We start from the raw sequence: 24,969 nt of genomic DNA, 5'->3' as shown, positions 1-24,969 counted from the left end.
CTGGTGCAAAAGCTGTGGTTGGACCAATTAGCTCTTTGTGCAATGGGGCGTCCTCTGGAGCGAAGACAATGGTGGGAATGCAGCCAGTGCAATATGGGACTGAGGCAGGGCATCCCATCAGAGGGTCCGTGCGCAGGGCCCCATGGTCTTCACTACTGCGCAGTGTGGAGGGGAGCAATCACCAGTAGATTAGGGCCTGGGGCACAGCTCCTCAGCCCCCAAAGCTCCACCCAAGGTGATGAGTCAAGACAAGGATGGTGAGAAGTCATGGAGCTTGCTCCCATTAGGTTAATTCAGGATTTTTGAATGCTAGGGGTTGCCAGTAGTGCAGATCCATAAAGAAACAGATGAATGCATGAATTGGATGGTTCTGTGCCCAGTGCAAGGAAAAGCCTCTTTGTACCAAAAGGTTCATGCAACATTCACCTGTTTTGAAAACTCTCACACTTTCAGTCTCCCATGGATGACCCAGGGCGGTCCTTGAGCACTGCAGCATTACCAACTCTCCCAAGTTGAGTTATCATGAGTCTCACGCTATTGGTTTTGGTTTTGTAAGCTCCAGCTTCTGGAGTCACGTGAGTCCACATGAATCTCAGCTTGTATTACAAAAATTTAAAAGAGATACAAGGTGAGTGCTGTAATATCTTTAATTGGATCAACTTCTGTTGGTGAAAGAGACAGCAAAGAAGAGCTCTGTGCAGCTCAAAAGCTTGTCTCTCTCACCAACAGAAGCTGGTCCAATAAAAGGTATTGCCTCGCCCAACTTGTCTCTCTCATATCCTGGGGCCAACACAGCTACAACAACATTGCAAACAAAAAATGAAAAGTAAGTTGTTAGTCCTCATTGATGGGCTGAAAAATGCTCAGTGGAGGCACCCGGGCCACATTTTGAAGCTTTTCTCTGTAGCTAGGAGGGCTAGAAGCTCACTTTCATTGAAATAAAAGCCAAGATTCCCATGTAATCACATGATCCAGGAGCTGGGGATTTACAAAAAACCACCAAATATCGTGAGAATCACGATAAAATCGTGAGAGTTGGTGACCCTGCTACAACTCTGTGAATAGTTCTAGTAGAGTAGTGAACCACTCACATACTGAGTGTCAGACACATGCTTGACTCAGGGCCTATGTTACTTCTGCTGGCTCAGGAGGGAGCCAAAGTGTGGTGCCAGTGTAACCCACACACCTCCTGGGTGTGGTGTTCTATCCCATCCGGTGGCACCAAGCTCACTTAGAGAGATTAATGAGTTTGCTCTGCAGCCTTAGCGAAGAGGCAGTTGCCTTTTAGCTCATGCTGTAGAGGCTCATGCACTAAGCTCCAGAGGTCCCAGATCAATCCCGCCCGATGACGACCGGGATCTGTTGGTGTTACACATGGAGCCAGTGGTCTGTGGAGAGCTGTCTGGTCACATGGTGCTGGTTTTTCTCCCTTCATCTCCAGTTGCTTCTACAGCTCTCAGGCTCTTCACTGCAGAGGAGAGCCTGTGGGGCTGGAAAGGCAGATGGAACCAAGAAGGAGAAATGGGGGCCACCAGCAGGGGAGAATCATAGAATCATAGAATCTCAGGGTTGGAAGGGACCTCAAGAGGTCATCTAGTCCAACCCCCTGCTCAAAGCAGGACCAATTCCCAACTAGGGAGGAAGGAATGAGGCAGCTGGGCAGCATGTCCAAGGGAACATGGGAAGAAAGGCACCAGTTCTGGGAACAGACCAGGCAGGGGAGATTGGGGATGGAGACGAAATAGCAGCACAGAACAGCAGGAGGCGATGGGGTGACAGACCTTTTTACAGAAGCAACACCACACTGTGTTGCATTACAGATACTGAAGCTATATCTGCACAGTGCAGTTAACCTGGGCTCTGCTTTAACTCGAGCTGGAACCCACCCGCTTTGCGCTGAGGACACAGGAAAATAGTGCGCTATCTTCTCACAATCCCCCACCTCCTCAGGACAGACGAGTTCTCCCACAATGGATACCTGCATGGGAAAGACTCCAGGGCGCCTCAGCCAAGGAAGGGCACGTCACTTTGCAGCCGGGATGCTCACTCTTGGGCTAGGCTCACCGGATGCTCAGACCTGGGTGCTGATCACCTGGGTCAACCAAGCTGCAAAGACCTTCCCTTACAAATGGATCTGCAGTTTCCTACTGTGACTCCTCCAGAGGGTAGCAAGTCAGGGCCACATGCAATTGTGGATGGGAGGGTCAGGTCCACACAGTCACAAACGGGAGGGTGGTGTCCGTATGAGATTTTGTCTTAGTAAGGTGTGGTCCACACCATGGAAAATATTGAGATCCCCGCCTGATCTAGACCCTAGGACTGTGCTCATGTCTGACACGAAACCTGTTGTTTGCTTTTGTCCCCTCCAGGTCCTGAACCTTTTCTTAGCTTTGCTGCTGAGCTCCTTCAGCGCCGATAGCCTTGCGGCTTCTGATGATGATGGCGAGATGAACAATTTGCAGATTGCTATTGGCAGGATCACCAGGGCGATTGACTTTGTAAAGAGAACTGTCCTCATGCTACTTCACCTGCAGTGGAAGGAGAAGAGAGAGCCAGCCGAGGAACAAGAGGATAATAAGAAAGACAACTATGTGCTAAACCACATGGATTCAGGCCAGGATTCCAAGTCGGAGTATATGGATGGAGTAGCTGGGAAAGAGCAGTTGTTTGTGGATGAGCTGGACCACATGAATTTCATTAACAATCCCAACCTGACTGTCCAAGTGCCCATTGCCTCTGAGGAGTCCGACCTCTATGATGAAGAAACGAGCACTCAGTCAGACACAGAAGAAACCAAGGTAGGCATATCAGTCTTTGCTTTAGCCAGCCAGCCTCACGGATGGTAATGGGCCATGTCCTGTTGTCCAGCACTCCCATTCAAGGCAGAGGGGGGACTGGAGTGGGATTTGCATTGCATGTTGCAGGATTGTTTTCTAGGGCTGCAGCGACAAGCCTGATGGAAATTGCATCCACATTCAGTTGCCCAAACTGGGATGTCAGTGGTCTGTGCTGCAGACAAAGGAGCAGATGCACTAGGTTTGCTAAATCATTGCAGTTGCCCCAGGCAGCTCTTTACTCTTCCTGCATTTTGAACATTAAGTGGCAACCATGGGGAAGTGGGGGAGGAAGGAATCATGCTGAAGATTTCAAACCAAACCTCCCCCCCCACTCACCAGCCCCCAACTGGGCCCCCTCCTCCACTCAGATAAGCAAACGGAAGAGGAGCATTTGGTCAGGATCTTTGTCCCACTGGTATACTCAACAATGGCTAGTCACCATTTGGCTGAAACTCTGTCTATAAAAGTCACTCGGTACGTGAGACTGTGGCCTCGTCTATACTTACAAATGTTGCTGCTTTAACTATACCAGCCTAGAGAAAGCAGCAAAGCCCCACCTCTAGTGCAGACGCCATGATGCTGGTGTAGAAGTGCTCAGGCCAGGGGACTGATGGAAGCTGAGGAACCGGAGTGGGGGCTAGTCTGCTCGTCAGTGGCGTTGTCAGTTGGGCTCTAACCGTGGAGATCCTTTGCCGATCTAGTTAAAGCACTGCCCTGAATGCCATGCACTGCACTGGCAAACAACTCTGCTTTCTAGGGGTAAGTTGCATCTAAATGAGGGGGTTTGCCCTGTCTGTTGGGGGTAATTTTTTCACACTCCTAACCAACATAGCTATGACACCAAAACTGTGTAGTGTAGATCTGTCCTAAGCTATCCTGGTATAAGCACCATTATCCTGGATTAAGTGCATCTACAAGAGAGCTTTTACCAGCATAATGATATCAGCAAAAAATCTCACTCCTAACTGGCAGAGCTATGCAGCCCTGAGTATGAGCCATTTCGGCCAAAGGAACATTCTTTGTGATGGCAACATCTGGCTGTCTCCGGCTCTGCTGTCTGGGGTGGGGATGGGAGCAGGGAGTATATGTCTCTGCAGTGGTTAAAGTCCTGGACTAAAACCAAATGGAAACATCTGCTCCCTTGTTGTCTCCTTCTTTCATTTTTTTCATCTCCCTGTGGGAAAATGAGCTGTGCTTTATGCTATGAAAGCCACGGCTCTAGTGTTGCATGATCCCAGATCCCACAGGGATGGGTGCAGCATAGGAACATAGCAATACAATTGAACAGTATTCTGCATGTCTGTTAGATGGTCTATTTATGCCAGTGCGTCTGCAACTGGGAGTCCACTGGTACTTGGGTCAAACCCACGGCAGTAGAAGTCAGAAGGATGAGAGACAGTGGTGAGTGGAAGGAAGGTTTATCCCGACGTCCTGTTTTGGGATGGGGGCAGTTTAGCAGGTTGTTCCCCTTTTTAGGTACAATCAGGTGGAAAAAGTTGTCCTGTAGAGGTTGCACACTCTACAGCAGCAGCAGAGAACCACTGGGATATGACAGCTCTCAGCTATTGTCCTCTCTAGGGGCACACTCCGCCATATCCATCTACCTCTTAACTCCATTCACCACAAAGGCAGTGCTGCCTCTGGATGGCTCTGTGGGATGTGACAACCTGTCACTAGGCAAGGATGAGTGCTCACTGACTGTGGCTTTTACCCACCACCTTCCACACTTGGCCCCGTTGGAGTCAGTGGCCACTGCTGGGGCTCCTCCTCTGAGAACCTGGCCACTTCTTTAGGTGCTTAACTTTAAGCAACAGACTCAAAATGTTTGGCCTTATTTTTCCCCCCAATTGCTGTTCATAGGGATAAATTCCTCTTTTCTCAGCCCTAAAAGACCAAGGGAGAAGTTCTCCATGTGATAGGCAATGAACTGGGATTTGGCCACATGACTCTCATTATAGGAAAAGTTGGTAGTGCCACCTACAGTTGAAGTTGCCTGACGCTCTCCGTAAGAAGACCCTATTTTCAGTTGCTTCTAACTGTTCCAAAATGTGACCTTTCTGGCTAAAGTTTTCCATGCTGGGCATATGCCTCAGGAGGAGTTATTCTGGAACAGTTCTGCAAAAAAATGTTCAGCCATTTCCAAGAATAAGATTAGGGACTAATACATCCGTTTGTCCATGTTAAAAAATCCTTACAACTGTTTCATTGAGAAGGTCCAGGGCCTCTGTGCTTTGAACTTGAAATTTGGTAAGGGGACTTGCCCTAAGGTCAGCGAGGTGCCTTTTGCCATCCCGATGAAAATCAGGCAAGTGATAAGCCCCTGACAAATACAGTAAGCACATGTTCACTAATGGTTTCTTAGTTTGGCAGCTACATTTCCCAAATATTCCGTCCACACTGAGCATGCTCCAGCCCCCCACGCCTCCTTGGTATGAGTGGACTGCACTAAAATCAGGACATCTGGTCACCCTAGCTGCACATGTGCCATCCCCCCAGAGTGACTGAGCATGCTCCCTTCTAGGGCTGCAGGGGCTTAGCCAGACTTTATGTGCAATTGGTCCTCCAGGCTGCTGGAAGCTGCTGATCCACTGAAACTGAAAGAAGGAAGGCAGACCATCTCTCAGTGCTCTTCAAGTTGCTGCTCCAGCTGGTGCCCCGGCAGCATGGAGATGAAGGAAGAAGTAGCTTCTCTTTAAGGCAGAGGGATAAGGAATGGGGGCTAGGAGCAGATGAGGAGGCAAGGGCAGGGAGCATGGGCAGAAAGGTTATAACCACTAGAACGCACTCCTCTCCAGAACTTGGAATCAAACCCAACATTCCTGAGTCCCAACAGTCCTCTGGTGTCAGCCAGCAGTTGTGAAACCTACTGACAAAGCATGTGTCTCATCCCCCGGCAAGCCTTCTACTGCTACCGGTTATTCTATTAGCTTGAGTGCTGGAGGGTCTAAAAGTTCTAGCCCTGATGGCTACTTGTACTGGTGACAGCGTGGTTCTGCATGATGGAATTTCTGTTTATTCTATTTACTTTTTTAAAAACTTAAGAAATGACATTAAAACACAAACGCCCTATGTTAAAAATGCAATTCAGGTTGCAATGTCGAGCACTCAGAAATTAGTAAATGACAGAATTAAGGCTGCTTGTGCTACTTTCATTCATCCCTCTTGTGCGAAGACACCATGAGACACTCGTTAATTACATGATCACAGACTGTTTTTTCCACTAGACCCTGCCTCATCAGTGCTCATCCAGCCTCCAACAATTTCTTGCCCCATCCTCCCCAGCCCTTTGTGCTACTCACCCCTCTGTGATGTGGGGCTGCGTGGAGCCCCTGGCAGCATGGCTCCTGCGGGAGCTGTGAGAACCAAGGGCACAGTCAGTTCCCCTGGCTTGGTGCCGGCTTCTTTTTAATGTTGCAGTACGGGGGGCTTCCACCCCTTGGGGATGATTCACATGTTCCCTTCTTTCCTTTCCCCATCACTTCTCATCCTAACCCCCTCCTGGGCCCCTTTCACACTCTGGGTAATTCCTCCTGGACTCCTTGACATTTACACCCTCTTAGACTTCAACCCTTTTTCCTGTGTGAGCTTCTGGCTCATACAAACCCAGGAACCCCCATCCCCCAAGTCAGATTCTGGATCTCTTATGAACTGCAGCCCAGCGGGACTTGCTAAGGAGATGGGTTACAAATGGAAATTCATAGTAGGGGCCACGGTGATTACACAGTCTGGCCTCCTGGACGACACAGCCAGAGAACTTCCCTGAAATAACTGCTGTTTGAACTAGAGCAGGTCTTTTAGTAAAAACATCCCATCTTGATTTAAATATTGTCAGTGATGGAGAATCCACCATGACCCTTGCTAAACAGCTCCAATGGTTAATTACCCTCCCTGTTAAAAACATACACCTTATCTCCAGTCTGAATCTGTCTAGCCTCAACTTTCAGCCATGGGGTCGTGTTAGACCTTCCTCTGCTAGACCAAAGAGCCCATTATTAAATATTTGTTCCTCATGTAAATACTTATAGACTGTGATTATGGCACCCTGTAAACAGTGTGATTTAACTAATACACAGAGAACCCCTGCTGCTGTGGAGTACAGGGATATAAACCCGAAAGCTACCTGGTTGAAAGGACATCAGGTCGTTGTTGATATCAGCAGATACTAGTGGGCGGCCGCAGAGTCAGTGCCAGGGATGTAGCTTTCCAATTCGATTATAAATGACTTGGGGGAAGGTGGTGAAATTTGCTGACGCCACTAAAATTGGATCCACTGTTAATACCTTAGAAAGGATCAGCTGCAGCCAGGCTCCCATGGCATGGGGGCAGCGGGGGCCTGAGACGAAGCGGAGGAAGTTTAACATGGGTAATCGTTAAACGATGCATCTTAGAGCTAAAAGTCACAAGGTTTCTGATGTCTGTGTTGCTGGCTAATGCCCTAGAAGGCACTGACAGCGAGTGCGACGCAGGGAATCACATGGGCTGCAGTAACATAACAATGGAGAGACAAGCAAGGAAAAAACCCTATTAAGATTTGAGCCTGCATGAAAATGAGTCTAATAAACAAGCCCAGGGGAAATTACTAGGGCTGTCGATTAATCGCAGTTAACTCATGCAATTCACTCGAAAAATTAATTGTGATTAAAAAAATTAATTACAATTAATCGCAGTTTTAATCACACTGTTAAACAATAGACTACCAATTGAAATTTTTAAAATATTGTTGGATGTTTTTCTACATTTTCAAAAATATTTATTTCAGTTAAAACACAGAATACAAAGTGTACAGTGCTCACTTTATATTATTATTTCTAATTACAAATGTTTGCACTGTAAAAATGATAAACAAAAGAAAACATATTTTTCAATTCACCTCATACAAGTACTGGAGTGCAATCTCTTCATTGTGAAAGTGCAACTTACAAATGTAGATTTTTTTTTGTTACATAACTGCACTCAAAAACAAAGCAAGGTAAAACTCCCCCTGTTCATGCTCTCTGTATGTGTATATATATCTCCTCAATATATGTTCCATTCTATGCATCTGAAGAAGTGGGCTGTAGCCCACGAAAGCTGATGCTCAAATAAATGTGTTAGTCTCTAAGGTGCCACAAGTACTCCTGTTCTTTTTGCGGATATAGACTAACACGACTGCTACTCTGAAACCAATGTAAAACTTTAGAGCCTAAAAGTCCACTCAGTTCTACTTCTTGTTCAGCCAATCACTAAGACAAATGAATTTGTTTACATTTATGGGAGATAATGCTGCCTGCTTCTTATTCACGTCACCTGAAAGTGAGAACAAGCGTTCGCATGGCACTTTTGTAGCCAGCATTGCAAGGTATTTACATACCAAATATGCTAAAGATTCGTATGCCCCTTTATGCTTTGACCACCATTCCAGAGGATATGCTTCCATGCTGATGATGCGCGTTAAAAAATAATGCATTAATTAAATTTGTGACTCAACTCCTTGGGGGAGAATTGTATGTCTCCTGCTGTTTTACCTCTATTCTACCATATATTTCATTTTATAGCAGTCTCGGATGATGACCCAAGACATGTTGTTCGTTTTAAGAACACTTCCATGGCAGATTTGATAAAACGCAAGGAAGGTACCAATGTGAGATTTCTAAAGATAGCTACAGCACTTGACCCAAGGTTTAAGAATCTGAAGTGCTGTCCAAAATCTGAGAGGGACGAGATGTGGAGCATGCTTTCAGAAGTCTTAAACGAGCAACACTCTGATGCAGAAACTACAGAACCTGAACCACCAAATAAAAAAATCAGCCCTCTGCTGGTGGCATCTGACTCAGATGATGAAAATGAACATGCGTCGGTCCGCACTGCTTTGGATTGTTATCGAGCAGAACCCGTCATCAGCATGGATGCATGTCCTCTGGAATGGTGGTTGAAATATGAAGGTACATATGAATCTTTAGCACATCTGGCACGTGAATATCTTGTGACGTTGTCTACAAAAGTGCCATGCGAACGCCTGTTCTCACTTTCAGGTGACATGGGCAGCATTATCTCCTGCAAATGTAAACAAACTTGATTGGCTGAACAAGAAATAGGACTGAGTGGACTTGCAGGCGCTAAAGTTTTACGTTGTTTTTTATTTTTGAACACAATTATTTTTTGTTCATAATTCTACATTTATAAGTTCAACTTTCATGATAAAGAGATTGCACTACAGTACTCGTATTGGGTGAATTGAAGAACACTATTTCTTTTATTTTTTACAGTGCAAATATTTCTAATCAAAAATAAATATAAAGTGAGCACTGTACACTTTGTATCCTGTGTTGTAACTGAAATCAATATATTTGAAAATGTAGAAAACATCCAAAAATATTGAAATAAATGGTATTCTATTATTGTTTAACAGTGCGATTAATCACGATTCATTTTTTTAATCACTTGACAGCCCTAGAAATTATACCAGTCTGTCAGATCATAACAGGGACCGCTTTCATGGAGCACTGAATTTGGTCCACCATATCTGCTGTGCAGGGAGAAAAGCTACTGGACTGATCAGTGTTACGGAGGGGTTTGCCTATGTCAAGAGAGTGAACAGCTACAACGTGTGCATTCTGGAGACTCAGGGTATGGCTACACTACAGCGGCACTGCTGCAGCATTGCCATGCCGCAGTGCAGCTGCTTCCTACGTTGACAGGAGGGGTTGGTAATCCACTTCTCCGAGAGGCAGTAGCTAGGTCGACAGAATTCTTCTGCGCATCCAGCTGCATCTACAGTGGTGGTTATAAAGAATGAGGAGTACTTGTGGCACCTTAGAGACTAACAAATTTATTTGAGCATAAGCTTTCGTGGGCTAAAACCCACTTCATCGGATGCCAGTGTCAACCTAACCACATTTCATAGTCCTGAGCAATATAGCTAGGTCAATCGAATTTTCACACCTGTATACCAGGCCTTTGAAGGGCTTCCGTTGGCTACGTGAGATGTGCAGGTGAGTGAATCATGGATTTTCCAGTTCACTGGCAATTCTGAAATGTCTGAAAAAAATTGCTTCAGGTTGAGCAAAATGTTTTGTTTGATTTCAGCTCACATTCCAAATCACTGTCCAGTTCCTTCGCTGTGCTCATTTGTTTGTGTGCAGTTGTTGCTTCTCTGTAGTGTTAGCCACGTCCCACGTGGGGCTTGGCTTCTTGGGAAGGTACAGTGCAGCAAGCCAGGGTGTGAATCGACAGCACGCCAGCTTGCTGCTCAGTAACGTCCCCTGGACGCTGCTGGCTGAGTGAACGGAACCCCAGGCCGGCAGCGGGCTCAGCAGCGTCCAGGACCCGCAGCCTGCCATTAAAAAAAAATCACCAAAGGTGGCACGCGTGCCGTAGGTTGAGGACCCCTGTTCTAGTGTATACAGTGTATACTGTGTATACTGTGTGTATGCTGTGTGTACTGTACTTTATGGTAATTTTCACTATAAGCGATTTTCCTCATACGCGCTGACCTTAGAACCTAACCCCTGCGTAAGATGTGACTCCACTGTATTCATTTTTGAAAGTTTATAATAAGCGATGCTCTGGGGGGTGGGGAGGTGGCGCAAGGTGGAAGTTTTGCCTAGGCCACAAAATATCCTTGCACCGGGCCTGCATGGACTATAGTTCCGGTGAAGTTTCTCCAGCCAGCACTACACATGGTGCTGATCCTGTAGGTACAGCCAGGAGCTGGGTGCAAAAAGCTCCCCAGGCCCAGATATCAGAGACGCTTCCTCTGAGTCTCTCACTTGCAGCCTACTCCTTGACTGTTCACTGCTGCAGAGTTGGGAGGCGAATCTCTGGGCAATGACATGCTCCAGGTGTGCAGCTGCTGCTGAGTGTCCCTGGCACTTGTGAGACCCATGCAAGAGGGATGCTTAGTGGGTAATTCTGTCATTGGCAGTGTGACGGTACTTCCCATAAGGCTTTATGGGAATATGACATAACTGGAATATGTTTTGTGCTGCCTGTGCCATGTAACATATCTCTGTAAAGGTTATGGTCTACTATATCTATTCATCCTATTTGTACACCTATCTCATTTTCTACTTGAGGTTAAGAATGTTGGCTGTATACTTGCTTGATTTCTAAGTAAGCTTTGTGAGGCATTTGGTCACCTTCTTTAGGAAGGAATTCGCAAGGTTAAGTACCCGATCAGGAAGCACTTGGGGAACAATGCATCTTGGAATGCTCCAATCCACATAAGAAGTCTTCCTGGAGACATACAAGATACCATGTGAACAATGGCTTCTACTTGTAAAGACTGTGAGTCATGCATGGACTTGGAGCTGGACTTTGCATAGGAGTGAGGAGGGGGTCTCCACCTGCAAGAGAAAGTCTATTTAAACCCCTGGGAGACCCCTCCATTTTGTCTTCGGCTGACTAAAGAGGGAGCCTCTCCACCCCCCAGGATACTTGGAAGAAACTGGAACAAAGGGGTGTTAGTGATTGCTGGACCCAGCCTAAAAGGAGATTAGTCTGTAAAAGGGAGCATTCTGGAACTGGTGAGGATCTTATCTGTGTTCAGTTTGATTAGACATAGATTTGCGCATTTTATTTTATTTTGCTTGGTGACTTACTTTGTTCTGTCGGTTACTACTTGGAACCACTTAAATCCTACTTTCTGTATCTAATAAAATCACTTTTTACTTATTAATTAACTCAGAGGATATATTAATACCTGGGGCAGCAAACAACTGTGCATATCTCTCTATCAGTGTTATAGAGGGCGAACAATTTATGAGTTTACCCTGCATAAGCTTTATGCAGGGTAAAACGGATTTATTTGGGTTTAGACCCCATTGGGATTTGGGCATCTGAGTGCCAAAGACAAGCACACTTCTGTGAGCTGTTTTCAGGTAAACCTGCAGCTTTGGGGCAAGTAATTCAGACCCTGGGTCTTTGTTGGAGCAAATGGGAGTGTCTGGCTCAGCAAGACAGGGTGCTGGAGTCCTGAGCTGGCAGGGAAAATGGGAGCAGAGGTAGTCTTGGCACATCAGGTGGCAGCACCCAGTGGGTTTCTGTGATCCAACCCGTCACAGTGGCATAGTCGACAGGATCTGTGCACAGCTGATTGCTTTGAGATACTGGTAGTGATTTTAAGTGTGGTGGCTGGAGAATAGACAAAGTGGTTACTGGTTTGGTATTTTCTGTTTGCTTATTTCGGGTAAGGGAAGTAGGGATAGAAAAGGAAGCAAAATAAATAAGATTGAAGGTCAGAAGAAGCTAAAACTGCACTGGTTGCAAATTATCCAGAAAGGCTGAACACTGGGCACTGTTATGCTCTGTTAACTAAGCATCCCCTGAGCTGAGTGCATCCCAGTTTCATAGAATATCAGGGTTGGAAGGGACCTCAGGAGGTCATCTAGTCCAACCCCCTGCTCAAAGCAGGACCAATTCCCAACTAAATCATCCCCACCAGGGCTTTGTCAAACAGGGCCTTAAAAACCTCCAAGGAAGGAGACTCCACCACCTCCCTAGGTAACGTATTCCAGTGCTTCACCACCCTCCTAGTGAAACAGTGTTTCCTAATATCCAACCTAGACCTCCCCCACTGCAACTTGAGACCATTGCTCCTTGTTCTGTCATCTGCCACCACTGAGAACAGCTGAGCTCCATCCTCTTTGGAACCCCCCCCTCAGGTAGTTGAAAGCAGCTATCAAATCCCCCCTCATTCTTCTCTTCTGGAGACTAAACAATCCCAATTCCTTCAGCCTCTCCTCATAAATCATGTGCTTCAGCCCCCTAATCATTTTTGTTGCCCTCCGCTGGACTCTTTCCAATTTTTCCACATCCTTCTTGTAGTGTGGGGCCCAAAACTGGACACAGTATTCCAGATGAGGCCTCACCAATGCTGAATAGAGTGGAATGATCACGTCCCTCGATCTGCTGGCAATGCCCCTACTTATACAGCCCAAAATGCCGTAAGCCTTCTTGGCAACAAGAGCACACTGTTGACTCATATCCAGCTTCTCGTCCACTGTGACCCCTAGGTCCTTTTCTGCAGAACTGCTACCTAGTCATTCGGTCCCTAGTCTGTAGCAGTGCATGGGATTCTTCCGTCCTAAGTGCAGGACTCTGCACTTGTCCTTGTTGAACCTCATCAGGTTTTTTTGACCCAATCCTCTAATTTGTCATAAGAACATAAGAACATAAGAAAGGCCGTACCGGGTCAGACCAAAGGTCCATCTAGCCCAGTATCCTGTCTACCGACAGTGGCCAATGCCAGGTGCCCCAAAGGGAGTGAACCTAACAGGCAATGATCAAGTGATCTCTCTCCTGCCATCCATCTCCATCCTCTGACAGACAGAGGCTAGGGACACCATTCCTTACCCGTCCTGGCTAATAGCCATTAATGGACTTAACCACCATGAATGTATCCAGTTCTCTTTTAAACTCTGTTATAGTCCTAGCCTTCACAACCTTCTCAGGTAAGGAGTTCCACAAGTTGACTGTGCGCTGCGTGAAGAAGAACTTCCTTGTATTTGTAAACCTGCTGCCTATTCATTTCATTTGATGACCCCTAGTTCTTGTATTATGGGAATAAGTAAATAACTTTTCCTTATCCACTTTCTCCACATCACTCATGATTTTATAGACCTCTATCATATCCCCCCTTAGTCTCCTCTTTTCCAAGCTGAAGAGTCCTAGCCTCTTTAATCTCTCCTCATATGGGACCCGTTCCAAACCCCTAATCATTTTAGTTGCCCTTTTCTGAACCTTTTCCAGTGCCAGTATACCTTTTTTGAGAGGAGGAGACCACATCTGTACGCAGTATTCGAGATGAGGGCGTACCATCGATTTATATAAGGGCAATAATATATTCTCAGTCTTATTCTCTATCCCCTTTTTAATGATTCCTAACATCCTGTTTGCTTTTTTGACCGCCTCTGCACACTGCGTGGACACTTTCAGAGAACTATCCACGAGGACTCCAAGATCTTTTTCCTGACTTGTTGTAGCTAAATTAGCCCCCATCATATTGTATGTATAGTTGGGGTTATTTTTTCCAGTGTGCATTACTTTACATTTATCCACATTAAATTTCATTTGCCATTTTGTTGCCCAATCACTTAGTTTTGTGAGATCTTTTTGAAGATCTTCACAGTCTGCTTTGGACTTAACTATCTTTAGCAGTTTAGTATCATCTGCAAACTTTGCCACCTCACTGTTTACCCCTTTCTCCAGATCATTTATGAATAAGTTGAATAGGATCGGTCCGAGGACTGACCCTTGGGGAACACCACTAGTTACCCCTCTCCATTCTGAGAATTTACCATTAATTCCTACCCTTTGTTCCCTGTCTTTTAACCAGTTCTCAGTCCATGAAAGGACCTTCCCTTTTATCCCATGGCAGCTTAATTTACATAAGAGCCTTTGGTGAGGGACCTTGACAAAGGCTTTCTGGAAATCTAAGTACACTATGTCCACTGGATCCCCCTTGTCCACATGTTTGTTGACCCCTTCAAAGAATTCTAATAGATTAGTAAGACACGATTTCCCTTTACAGAAACCATGTTGACTATTGCTCAACAGTTTATGTTTTTCTATGTGTCGGACAATTTTATTCTTAACTATTGTTTTGACTAATTTGCCCGGTACAGACGTTAGACTTACCGGTCTGTAATTGCCGGGATCACCTCTAGAGCCCTTTTTAAATATTGGCGTTACATTAGCTAACTTCCAGTCATTGGGTACAGAAGCCGATTTAAAGGACAGGTTACAAACCTTAGTTAACAGTTCCGCAACTTCACATTTGAGTTCTTTCAGAACTCTTGGGTGAATGCCATCTGGTCCCGATGACTTGTTAATGTTAAGTTTATCAATTAATTCCAAAACCTCCTCTCGTGACACTTCAATCCGTGACAGTTCCTCAGATTTGTCACCTACAAAAGCCAGCTCAGGTTTGGGAATCTCCCTAACAACCTCAGCCGTGAAGACTGAAGCAAAGAATCCATTTAGTTTCTCCGCAATGACTTTATCGTCTTTAAGCGCTCCTTTTGTATCTCGATCATCAAGGGGCCCCACTGGGTGTTTAGCAGGCTTCCTGCTTCTGATGTACTTAAAAAACATTTTGGCTTTTCTTATTACATTCTTGCACTTAATTTGGCAGCGTTTATGCTCCTTTCTATTTGCCTCACTAGGATTTGACTTCCACTTTTTAAAGGAAGTCTTTTTATCACTCACTGCTTCTTTTACATGGTTGTTAAGCCACGGTGGCTCTTTTTTAGTTTTTACTGTGTTTCTTAATTTGGGGTATACATTGAAGTTGGGCCTCTATTATGGTGTCTTTAAAAAGCGCCCATGCAGCTTGCAGGGATTTCACTTTAGTCACTGTACCTTTTAACTTCTGTTTAACTAACCCACTCATTTTTGCATAGTTCCCCCTTTTGAAATTAAATGCCACAGTGTTGGGCTGTTGAGATGTTCTTCCCACCACAGGGATGTTGAATGCTATTGTATTATGGTCACTATTTCCAAGCGGTCCTGCTATAGTTACCTCTTGGACCAGCTCCTGCGCTCCACTCAGGACTAAATCTAGAGTTGCCTCTCCCCTTGTGGGTTCCCGTACCAGCTGCTCCATGAAGCAGTCATTTAAAGTATCGAGAAATTTTATCTCTGCATTTCGTCCTGAAGTGAAATGTTCCCCAAGTCAATATGGGGATAATTGAAATCCCCCACTATTATTGAGTTCTTAATTTTGATAGCCTCTCTAATTTCCCTTAGCATTTCATCATCACTATCACTGTCCTGGTCAGGTGGTCGATAATAGATCCCTAATGTTATATTCTTATTAGAGCATGAAATTTCTATCCATAGAGATTCTATGGAACATGTGGATTTGCTTAAGATTTTTACTTCATTGGATTGTACATTTTCTTTCACATATAGTGCCACTCCCCCCCCCTGCACGACCTGTTCTGTCCTTCCGATATATTTTGTACCCCGGAATGATTGTGTCCCATTGATTGCTCTCAGTCCACCAGGTTTCTGTGATGCCAATTATATCAATATCCTCCTTTATCACAAGGCACTCTAGTTCACCCATCTTATTATTTAGACTTCTAGCATTTGTGTACAAGCACTTTAAAAACTTGTCACTGTTTATTTGTCTGCCCTTTTCTGATGTGTTAGATTCTTTTTTATGTGAATGTTTATCATCTGATCTGGCCCCTACTTTATCCTCTTCCATCCTCTGCTCCTGACTATAACCTGGAGATTCTCTATCATTAGACTCTCCCCTAAGAGAAGTCTCTGTCCGAGCCACATGCTCCTCTGCAGCAGTCGGCTTTCCCCCATCTCCTAGTTTAAAACTGCTCTACAACCTTTTTAATGTTTAGTGCCAGCAGTCTGGTTCCACTTTGGTTTAGGTGGAGCCCATCCTTCCTGTATAGGCTCCCCCCATTCCAGAAGTTTCCCCAGTTCCTAATGAATGTAAACCCCTCCTCTCTACACCATCATCTCATCCACGCATTGAGACTCTGAAGCTCTGCCTGCCTACCTGGCCCTGCACGTGGAACTGGGAGCATTTCTGAGAATGCCACCATAGAGGTCCTGGATTTCAGTCTCTTCCCTAACAGCCTAAATTTGGCCTCCAGGACATCTCTCCTACCCTTCCCTAGGTCATTGGTACGTACATGTACCACGACCACCGGCTCCTCCCCAGCACTACACATAAGTCTGTCTAGATGCCTCGAGAGATCCGCAACCTTCGCACCAGGCAGGCAAGTCACCATACGGTTCTCCCGGTCATCACAAACCCAGCTATCTACGTTTCTAATGATCAAATCTCCCAATACTAATACCTGCCTTTTCCTAGCAACTGGAGTTCCCTCCCCCGGAGAGGTAACCTCAGTGCGAGAGGCAACCCCAGCACCGTCTGGAAGGAGGGTCCCAACTATGGGAAGGTTTCCCTCTGCTCCCGTTGACTGCTCTGCTGCCCTGGGCCTTTCATCCTCCTCAACAGCACAGGGGCTGTCTGACCGGAGGTGGGACAATTCTACAGTGTCCCGGAAAGCCTCATCAACATACCTCTCTGCCTCCCTTAGCTCCTCCAGCAGTTCCGCCACCCTGGCCTCCAAAGTCCGTATGTGGTCTCTGAGGGCCAAGAGCTCCTTGCACCGAATGCACACATACGCCACCCGCCCACGGGGCAGATAATCATACATGCTACACTCAGTGCAATAAACTGGATAGCCCCCACTCTGCAGCTTGGCTTCTGCCTGCATTTTCTCCTAGTTAATGAAGGGGTTGTTTAAAGCAAGAAGTTTTGAATGTAGTTTGGGCTATAGGTTTTAAGGGGAATAAAGAGTTTAAGATAGAACCGGCAAGGGACCCCGCTCCCTTCCTAACTCCCTTGCGAAACTCCCTGTTAGCAGTCCCTGTTCACAAATGCACCCTGGTCGCTTGTGCGCTGCTTTATAAAGCCCTGGCCTGGGTTAATGCCCCGCCCACTGATTAAGGCTCAGCCAATTACCAGAGGCTTCTAGCCTTCAGCCCTTCCTTTGAAGCTCACAGCTTCCAACTGCCAGCCACAGCACACGGTCCTTCAAACAAACAAACAAACAAACAAACAAACAAACAGACTGACAAACACAAGCTCAGCACACAGCAAGTAACCCCCAAACACAAACACACACACACTACAGACAGTCACTTACCCCAAGGGTCCTGTATTTGCTCTTCCTTCACCTGGAGAACTCCCTTGCGAAACTCCCTGTTAGCAGCCCCTGTTCGCAAAAGGGGGGTTGTGGCCCAGCACAAGAAAGCAGGAAAATGAGTACCCAGTGACGCCGCTAATAAACTAGAGCTGGCTAGACTGGAAGCAAAAGAGAAAGAAAACGAACATAAGAGACGGCTAGAACTAAGACAATTAGAAATTAATGCTGTGGAGGCAGGAAAAGCCAGGGAAGAGGCTGCCCACAAGAGAGCTATGGAGGCAGAGACAGCAAGGGTGGAGGCAGAGGAAACTGCCCACAAGAGAGTTATAGAGGCCCAGGGGGAGGCCCAGAAACATGAACTGTCTGTTATGGAATTGAAGAGACAAAACCCTCCACCTGCTGGCTCCACTTCCCCCAAAATCCACAAATGGGAGCGACTATGTCCACAGTATGATAAGTCCAGCGATATTGCCAAATATTTCATCACCTTTGAGAGACTGTGCACCATCCATGCCATCCCTGAAGATCAGAAGATGACCACATTGATAGCAAAATTGACTGGCAGAGCTCTGGACATATTCAATAAGATGTCTATTGATGATGCTTCAAACTATGGTTACACCTGAAACCTACAGGGTTAAATTCAGAAGTCTTAAGAGGGGATCTGGATTGAGTAATGTGGTTTATGCCAATGAAATGAGAGATTTGGTAGATAAGTGGGTGCGGGGGAAAGGCATTACAAGCTTCGAAGGGATGTGTGATCTGGTTACTCAGGAACACTTCTGTGAGCTGCTTTCAGGTAAACCTGCAGCTTTGGGGCAAGTAATTCAGACCCTGGGTCTGTGTTGGAGCAGATGGGTGTGTCTGGATCAACAAGACAGGGTGCTGGGTCCCGAGCTGGCAGGGAAAGCAGGGGGCAGAAGTAGTCTTGGCACATCGGGCGGCAGCTCCCGGGGGGGCGGGGTTCTGTTATCCAACCAATCACAGGCAGCCACACGCCATACCCAGCAGGGAGATCCCCATATTCCTGCTAGCCTTTCTGAGAAGCTTGGGCCATGCCAAGAGTCATACAGACACTGGCCCAGAGATAAAGGTTCCAGATGAAGTCCCCGTTGAAGTCATTGGTAGCTTTGCCATTGACTTCAATGGGCCAGGATTTCACCTGGAGAACTGGAATCTCTCGTAACTGGCTGGACGCTGGGGCTTGTTTTCTTCCAGCGTCTGATGCCAAGCTAATGAACCTGGGGGGGATGGAGGCAAGAAGGGCCACACAGAGCTGCTCCCCCCTTAAACAAACATGTCAAGCTGGGGCAGGAGTAGGGTAAAGGATGGGGCTAAGTTCCGCCCACATGAGCTGGGCAGTGGCAGACACTGGCCATTTCTGTAAGGAATCCTTTTCAGGGTTGTGCCCCATCAATATCCCCTTTGCTCCAGTTCCATGGTAGAGCCCAGCTCCCCAGTGCTTAACGCGGCCTGGAGAAAAGGAGGGGGGGAGTCTGTCATAACCCAGCCGATTTAAAGTTTTACACACTTGATACAGACAATTCACAAGTTCTTTGATAAACACATCACATCAACACCTTCAACCTTTCACTCATGAAGCCATTTGCACATATTTGTTTTAAAAGAGGCTGCAGGCTTCATACAAATTATTAAAATTAAATACATCCTGTGAGTTGAGGGGGATATGGGAATGGGGGTGCCGCGAAATTCAGTGGAGCTGGGGGATCTCTGGGGATATGGCTACAGTGAGATTTACTGGAGTTGGGGGGTCTCTGGGAATATGGGGTGGGGGTGCAGTGAGATTCAGTGGGGTTGGGGGGGTCTCTGGTGATAGAGGTACAGTGAAATTCAGTGGGGCTGGGGGGTCTCTGGGGATACAAGTACAGTGAGATTCAGTGGGGTTGGGGTTCTCTGGGACTGGGTGTAGTGGCATTCAATGGGCTTGGGGGTCTCTTTGGCATTTGTGGTTTGTGATTTGGGGGGTCTCTCTGGGGATAGGGGGCTGGGGTGCAGTGAGATTCAGTGGGTTTGGAGGTCTCTCTGGGGGTGAAATAGCAGTGAGGTTTGGAGGCTCTCTGGGGCTTAGAGTCTGTGTGATTTGGGGGTCTCTCTGGGGATAGGGGGCTGGAGGTGCAGTGGGAGTCAGTAGGTTTGGGAGTGTCTCTGGGGCTGGGGGTACAGTGACAGTGGGGCTGGGGAAGTCTGAGTCCCCGGAGCCCATGCCCATGGGGCTGCCTCTGCCCTCCCATCCCCACTACTTCCCATCTCTGCTTTCACGTTTTTAAAGAAGTACGTTTCTAGCCCTTGTAATTGCACAGAAAAGCTGGACTTCACATGACCCACATGTGACCTAAAAGCTCAGTAGCATAGAAGGGGTTTTTCCATCACTGTTTTTCCATCCACCTCCCCGAGTGATGATAGGAAGGGAGCCGGAAGCGTTCTTCCATAGCTGCATCTCCACCGGGGTTCGGTCAGCATAGCTACTGCGCTCAGGAGTGTGGCTTTTTCTCCACCTTAGCTCCCTAGTTACACTGACCTAGCTTCAAATTGTGCACCAGGCCTGCATGCTCTCTGGGCTACTCACCCTGCCCTTAGCCTTGAATAGCTGCAGTTCCCGGTGGGGGAATTACAAGGAATGGGTGTGATCAGCTACTAAGCTTTTCTCCTTGTTACTCCACACAAGGAACAGATTCTTCTACTGCTTCTAAGAAACTCAGTAGCTCAGTTTGAGTCATTATTTCTCTGGCAGTGCCCTGGATGGCTACTTCCCTCCCAAAGCTGGGGGTTATTCACCTTTGAAATAATGGCTGGCACTATTCTCACTGCCGTAGCCTGGCTGTAGGATTGAAGTAGGTGGCCTTCAATGGTCACTAACATGGTCAGTGCCCATATCTTTCTCCCTCCATGCTACTTACTGCATCTCCAGTTCTATGGATGGATTCTGGTGGTGGCACCAACAATAAACTAAAGAACCCTCATGCTTCATGGCTTTAGCTATCCATCTGCAGGGGTCAGGAAGAGATTTCGCTCCCTCCCTCCAGCGTATTTTGGGGGCAGGGGGTGATCTCCTAAAGCATCAGAGAGGGGCATGGCTGGAGATTGAAGGACAGAGCCGGATTAACCTTTTGTGGGCCCTGGCCTGGGGAGAGGAGTGAGCGGGGGTCATGGGAAGGAGGGGGCAGAGAGGGGCGAGCGTCGGGCAGGGCCTCAGGGGGCGGAAGCCAAGCAGGTGTGGGCCTGGCGCCACTGGCACCATTGCAAACCCAGTACTGGGGGCAGGCCAGGGCCATTCTCTCTCTTTCAGGTGCTTGGCTGGTGAGTCTAGCTCACAAGCTCAGGGTCTAACCGAGTGCTGTATGTGAGGTGGGGCAGGAATTTCCCCCCAGGTCAGGTTGGCAGTGAGCTTGGGGCAGGGGGTGTTGCCTTCGCCTGGAGTGTGGGGGGCAGGTCACTGGGTGTATCTCACTTCATCATTCCCCTGCCCTCGGGCACTGGTGCACCTCAGGGCCTCCTGGTCTCTGCCTGTGCCATGTCATAGTCCAGTCTCCTGAGGGCTGTGATGCTTTGGACTCATTTTGGTTGTTGGGGGTCAGTGTGCGGGTGCTGGGTGGTGTCGGTGGCCTGTGCTTTGCAGGGACTAGGTGATCTGGGGGTCCTGGCTGGCCTTTTTAACCCCTGTGACTCTAAAAGGCTGCTCCTGAAACACTACAGTGGCACAGCTGCATCACGGTTGTGTAGACAGTCACTACCATGATGGGTAGGGTTCTCCCATCACTGTCATTCAGACACCTCCCGAGAGGCAGTCGACAGGTCGTCGAAGAACTGGGGGTGAGGTCAGCATATCTGCATCCCTGGGCGGTGCGGATTTCACACGCCGGAGACGTAGCTATGCGTTTCCAGTGTAGATGAGCCCTAATTCGAAGTCCAGGGCTCTCCCACTGTGTTAGGATGACACCTAGTGGCAGACATGTAAGCACCGCATTTTGGAATTGTATTGCTAACACACCAGGGGCCTTGGTTTAAAAGTAAGCCATCCAATCAGGGAACAGAAACAAGGAATGACTCAAGAAATGCCTAGCTCAGCTCTTCTACACTTAGCATTGCATGCAGGTGTCCAGTCGAAAGAACTTGGCACTGGAGGATGGACTGTGCTCTCTTTTCTCACATCGAACAGCATCTGTGGCCACTTGTGCCCCATTGATTTCAATAGTTCTCCTCCAGCAAGGTCTGAGCTATTGGAAATCAGGATATCACAGTCTGGCCCTTGTACTGTGAATATCAAGTGCTCAAAGCAAAGCTATCAGGATAGCCTGTGAGCAACCAACCACCTGATGGACGATCACAGAAAATACCTGGCAAATCATCTCAAACTGTGAACAGATCTGTCAGAATCCCATTGAATCGCAGGCAATTCGTGAACAGTTAAAGGGGCTGTAAAGACAAAGACTTTGGGTCAAATTTTCAAAAGTTATCTGCATGATTCGGAGCCTGAGACTCATTTTCAAAAGTGCTTTAGGCACTTAAGAACCTGAGTCCCACTGATTTTTAATGAGTCCCATTTAGGCGCCTGACTCCCATTGATTTGAAAATAACTCTTAGGTTCTTAAGTCACTTAGGCATGTTTGAAAATTTGACCCCTTGTGTCTCCAACTCATACCCTGCTCCTCAACCTGAAATGTTGTTATCATTATTTGATGGTTAAGCTGCTTTTAGAATAACAGTGATTGGTTCCACTTTAAAAACTAGAGACAGGAGCCGAAGAATAAAAGAAAATAAAAGTTAGAAATATTTAAACCGGGGCCAAGTTTTCAAAAATCCTCAGCATCCACTTTTGAAAATTCTGATCACACAGCCCGCTCCAGCTCTCAGGGATAAAACAACAAGAGCAGGATTAGCCCCATAACTCCCACTGATATCTTGGAACAGGATTGAACCTCAACAAAAATCATTAATAACTTTTCTCACTTACAATCTGTTAGTTCCAGGATCAGCTGCTTTTGAGCCAGAGGGAACATTAGGCTACCAGGCTATTTCACAGCCGAGGGAATTTGCTCAAAAATGCTTGACAGATTTTTCTCAAACTTTGCAGAAACATTCTTCTTTGCCTTCACAGTAAATATGGTACTTTCCAAGGCAAAGTCATGTTCCAAGGCAAAGTTATCATAGGGACTACACAGGGGAATCTTGCAGGAGACTTAGTTATGGAGTGGCTGTTGCCTCTCTTATAATACACTCTGCATTATACATTGATTACACTTTTGATAGTAACTGTGATGTAAGTATACATTAGTATAGGAGAAGCATTGGATACTGCGTCTCACAGGATCTGCCTTGAAAAATCCATTCAAACAGGGGACTGAAAGCTGACCAGAAAGTCCTAAAGAAAGGGTCATTCTAAACTGCAGTGTGCTGGGGCAGCTCTCCCATGGGCTCTTTGTAGCATTTTCATTAGCAATCTAGAGAGGAAATAAACAGCAAGGTAACAAAATATGCAGGTGACTCATGGGAGGTATAGTTCAGATATCTCATGCTCCCATTCTCCTCTATGGGGAAGGCTCCCTGGCTGGACTACATCATGCATGATGCACTACAGCCGTCCATTTGTTTGAATGGTTGCAGTGTCTCTTGGGAGTCGCATGACTGTAGTGCATCAAGGGAGATAAAGTCTAGCCAGGGATCCTGGCTCACGTAAGTGAATGGGGGCAAGAAGCATTCTGTTCTGTGCTAGTCTACATAGATACTACAATTCCCATGAGGCACTGGGGCAGTTCAGAGGATATGGGTTAATGTCGATCATAGCCAAAATGAAATTTTTCAACATTTCGAGCCACTGGGGCAAGGCAGCCAACGGGGATAGGGAAGGGAAGAACAGAACAATACTGAGCATTCTCTGAAGCCATGTATGTGATTCCAACCACAGCTCTCCATGTGGGGTTCTGCCTACTGGCGGCAAAGTGTAGAGAGCGGGAAGTACTGCGGGCTGCTGGAAGGGAATTTTTTCTACTTGTGTTTGGAGCAGCTGGGTATTCTAGTGACCCACATTCAGGAGCTGTTCCAAGCATTGGCTGGAGCAATGGCTGTGATGGAGACATCTGTTGTCAGTCTCACCAGCCTGGCTCATGCATCTCTTTTGCCTTTCTGGATCCCTTCACAGGCATTCGGAACAGTTTGTATATCTCACCGTGTACCTTGGCCGGACTAGCTCCTGTGGCAAATGGCTCATGTGTGGCCCTCATATGTGGGAGCATGGGTGAGCTTAGCTCTGTCCCAGCTCTTCTGATCCCCTTCTGCTTCCTTCCTTTCCCTCCCTTTCTGAACTCCAGTTTAGCCCCAGTGGGAGACTGGGGCATGTTAGTTCCACAGTGCAACATGGCCAAATTGGCTGGCTACTGGCTACCTTGTTGTCTGCGGTGTCCAGTGAATCAACGTAGATCAGCTGGCGTATCTCACCCCCTGGTGGATACAATACCCTGTATGAGCGATGGCTGGAACTTTTGGGGCCAGAAGTTGCCACCTGCGCCCCTTGGCTCCAGAATCTGTGTCTCATCTGTGATTGATTGAATGCACTGACACTTGCTAGTGACCTTGGGGGAGATTAGCCCTACAGTGCACATGCCAATTGCACACAAGATACCCCTTCATATTAGGTCCTTGTCGTGGGGTCTCTTGTTGCTGTGTAGAATGTAAAGGTCTGTAGATGTGTCTCTACCTACCACATGGCTGCTCAGCACATTGGATAAAGCTGGCTATTCAAGCTGGAAAGACAGATAAAAATAGGAGGATCCCTGGAGATTTGCTAAGATTTTTCTCTTCTTATCTAACCCACTGGAGGTTGCAGAGTGCTTTCTGGGAGCCCAGCCAAGTCAAGATTCAGAGTCAGTTCTACTGGGTGAAAACTATTTGGAATCCAGGTTTTGCACTGGAGTGAACTTTGTCCTAAAAGCTCTTCAGAGTAAGTGGAGCCAGAAATATTTGAGATAAACAGAATTCCGGGAGCCCAGGTTTCTGCTGGTCTAATTATAACAAAGGGCATTTGTCGGGGATTTCAGTGGGAGATTCACCCTTTCTCACCAACAGTTTCGCTTTTGTCAAATCAGCATTTTTCCAATGAAAATAATGTTTCTTTAGAAAATTCCCGACCAGCTGGCGTTTTGGGACTTGGGAAATGCTCAAGAAACACAGCTCATCAAAAGTGGCAACCCCTTAGCAGGGGTGAGCTCTCTCCATATGATCAGTGCCCCCATGGGCTGTGACACGGCTCTCCCCCTGTACCACCATTTCTGGGACAAGCTCTCTGATGCAAGCCACACCAGGAATTGTGCTGCTTCCTTCCTTTGATTCTGCAGCTTCTGGCTTCCTGATTCTTACTTAAAGAACAGGAGTACTTGTGGCACCTTAGAGACTAACAAATTTATTTGAACATAAGCTTTCGTGGGCTACTGCCCACTTCTTCGGATACTTGTAACATC

The 24,969-nt window shown here is 46.9% G+C and overlaps 1 protein-coding gene across 3 annotated transcripts in view; it reads left to right on the top strand.

Annotated features, from left to right (window-relative positions):
* SCN4A (sodium voltage-gated channel alpha subunit 4) overlaps positions 1-24,969 on the top strand; it is a 186,093-nt gene that overhangs the window by 132,676 nt on the left and 28,448 nt on the right. For all 3 annotated transcript variants that reach the window (XR_010594824.1, XM_065577964.1, XM_005283115.4), the window contains one exon: positions 2,370-2,798. Coding sequence is in view for 2 of the 3 variants with exons in the window: in XM_065577964.1 (XP_065434036.1) it covers positions 2,370-2,798 (429 nt within the window). In the remaining variant the exon portion in view is untranslated. The remainder of the gene's footprint in view (positions 1-2,369; positions 2,799-24,969) is intronic.

The sequence above is a fragment of the Chrysemys picta genome, chromosome 24 (assembly GCF_011386835.1).
Source record: "Chrysemys picta bellii isolate R12L10 chromosome 24, ASM1138683v2, whole genome shotgun sequence".
Taxonomy (NCBI): Eukaryota; Metazoa; Chordata; order Testudines; family Emydidae; genus Chrysemys; species Chrysemys picta.
This window is presented reverse-complemented; position numbering and strand designations above follow the sequence as displayed.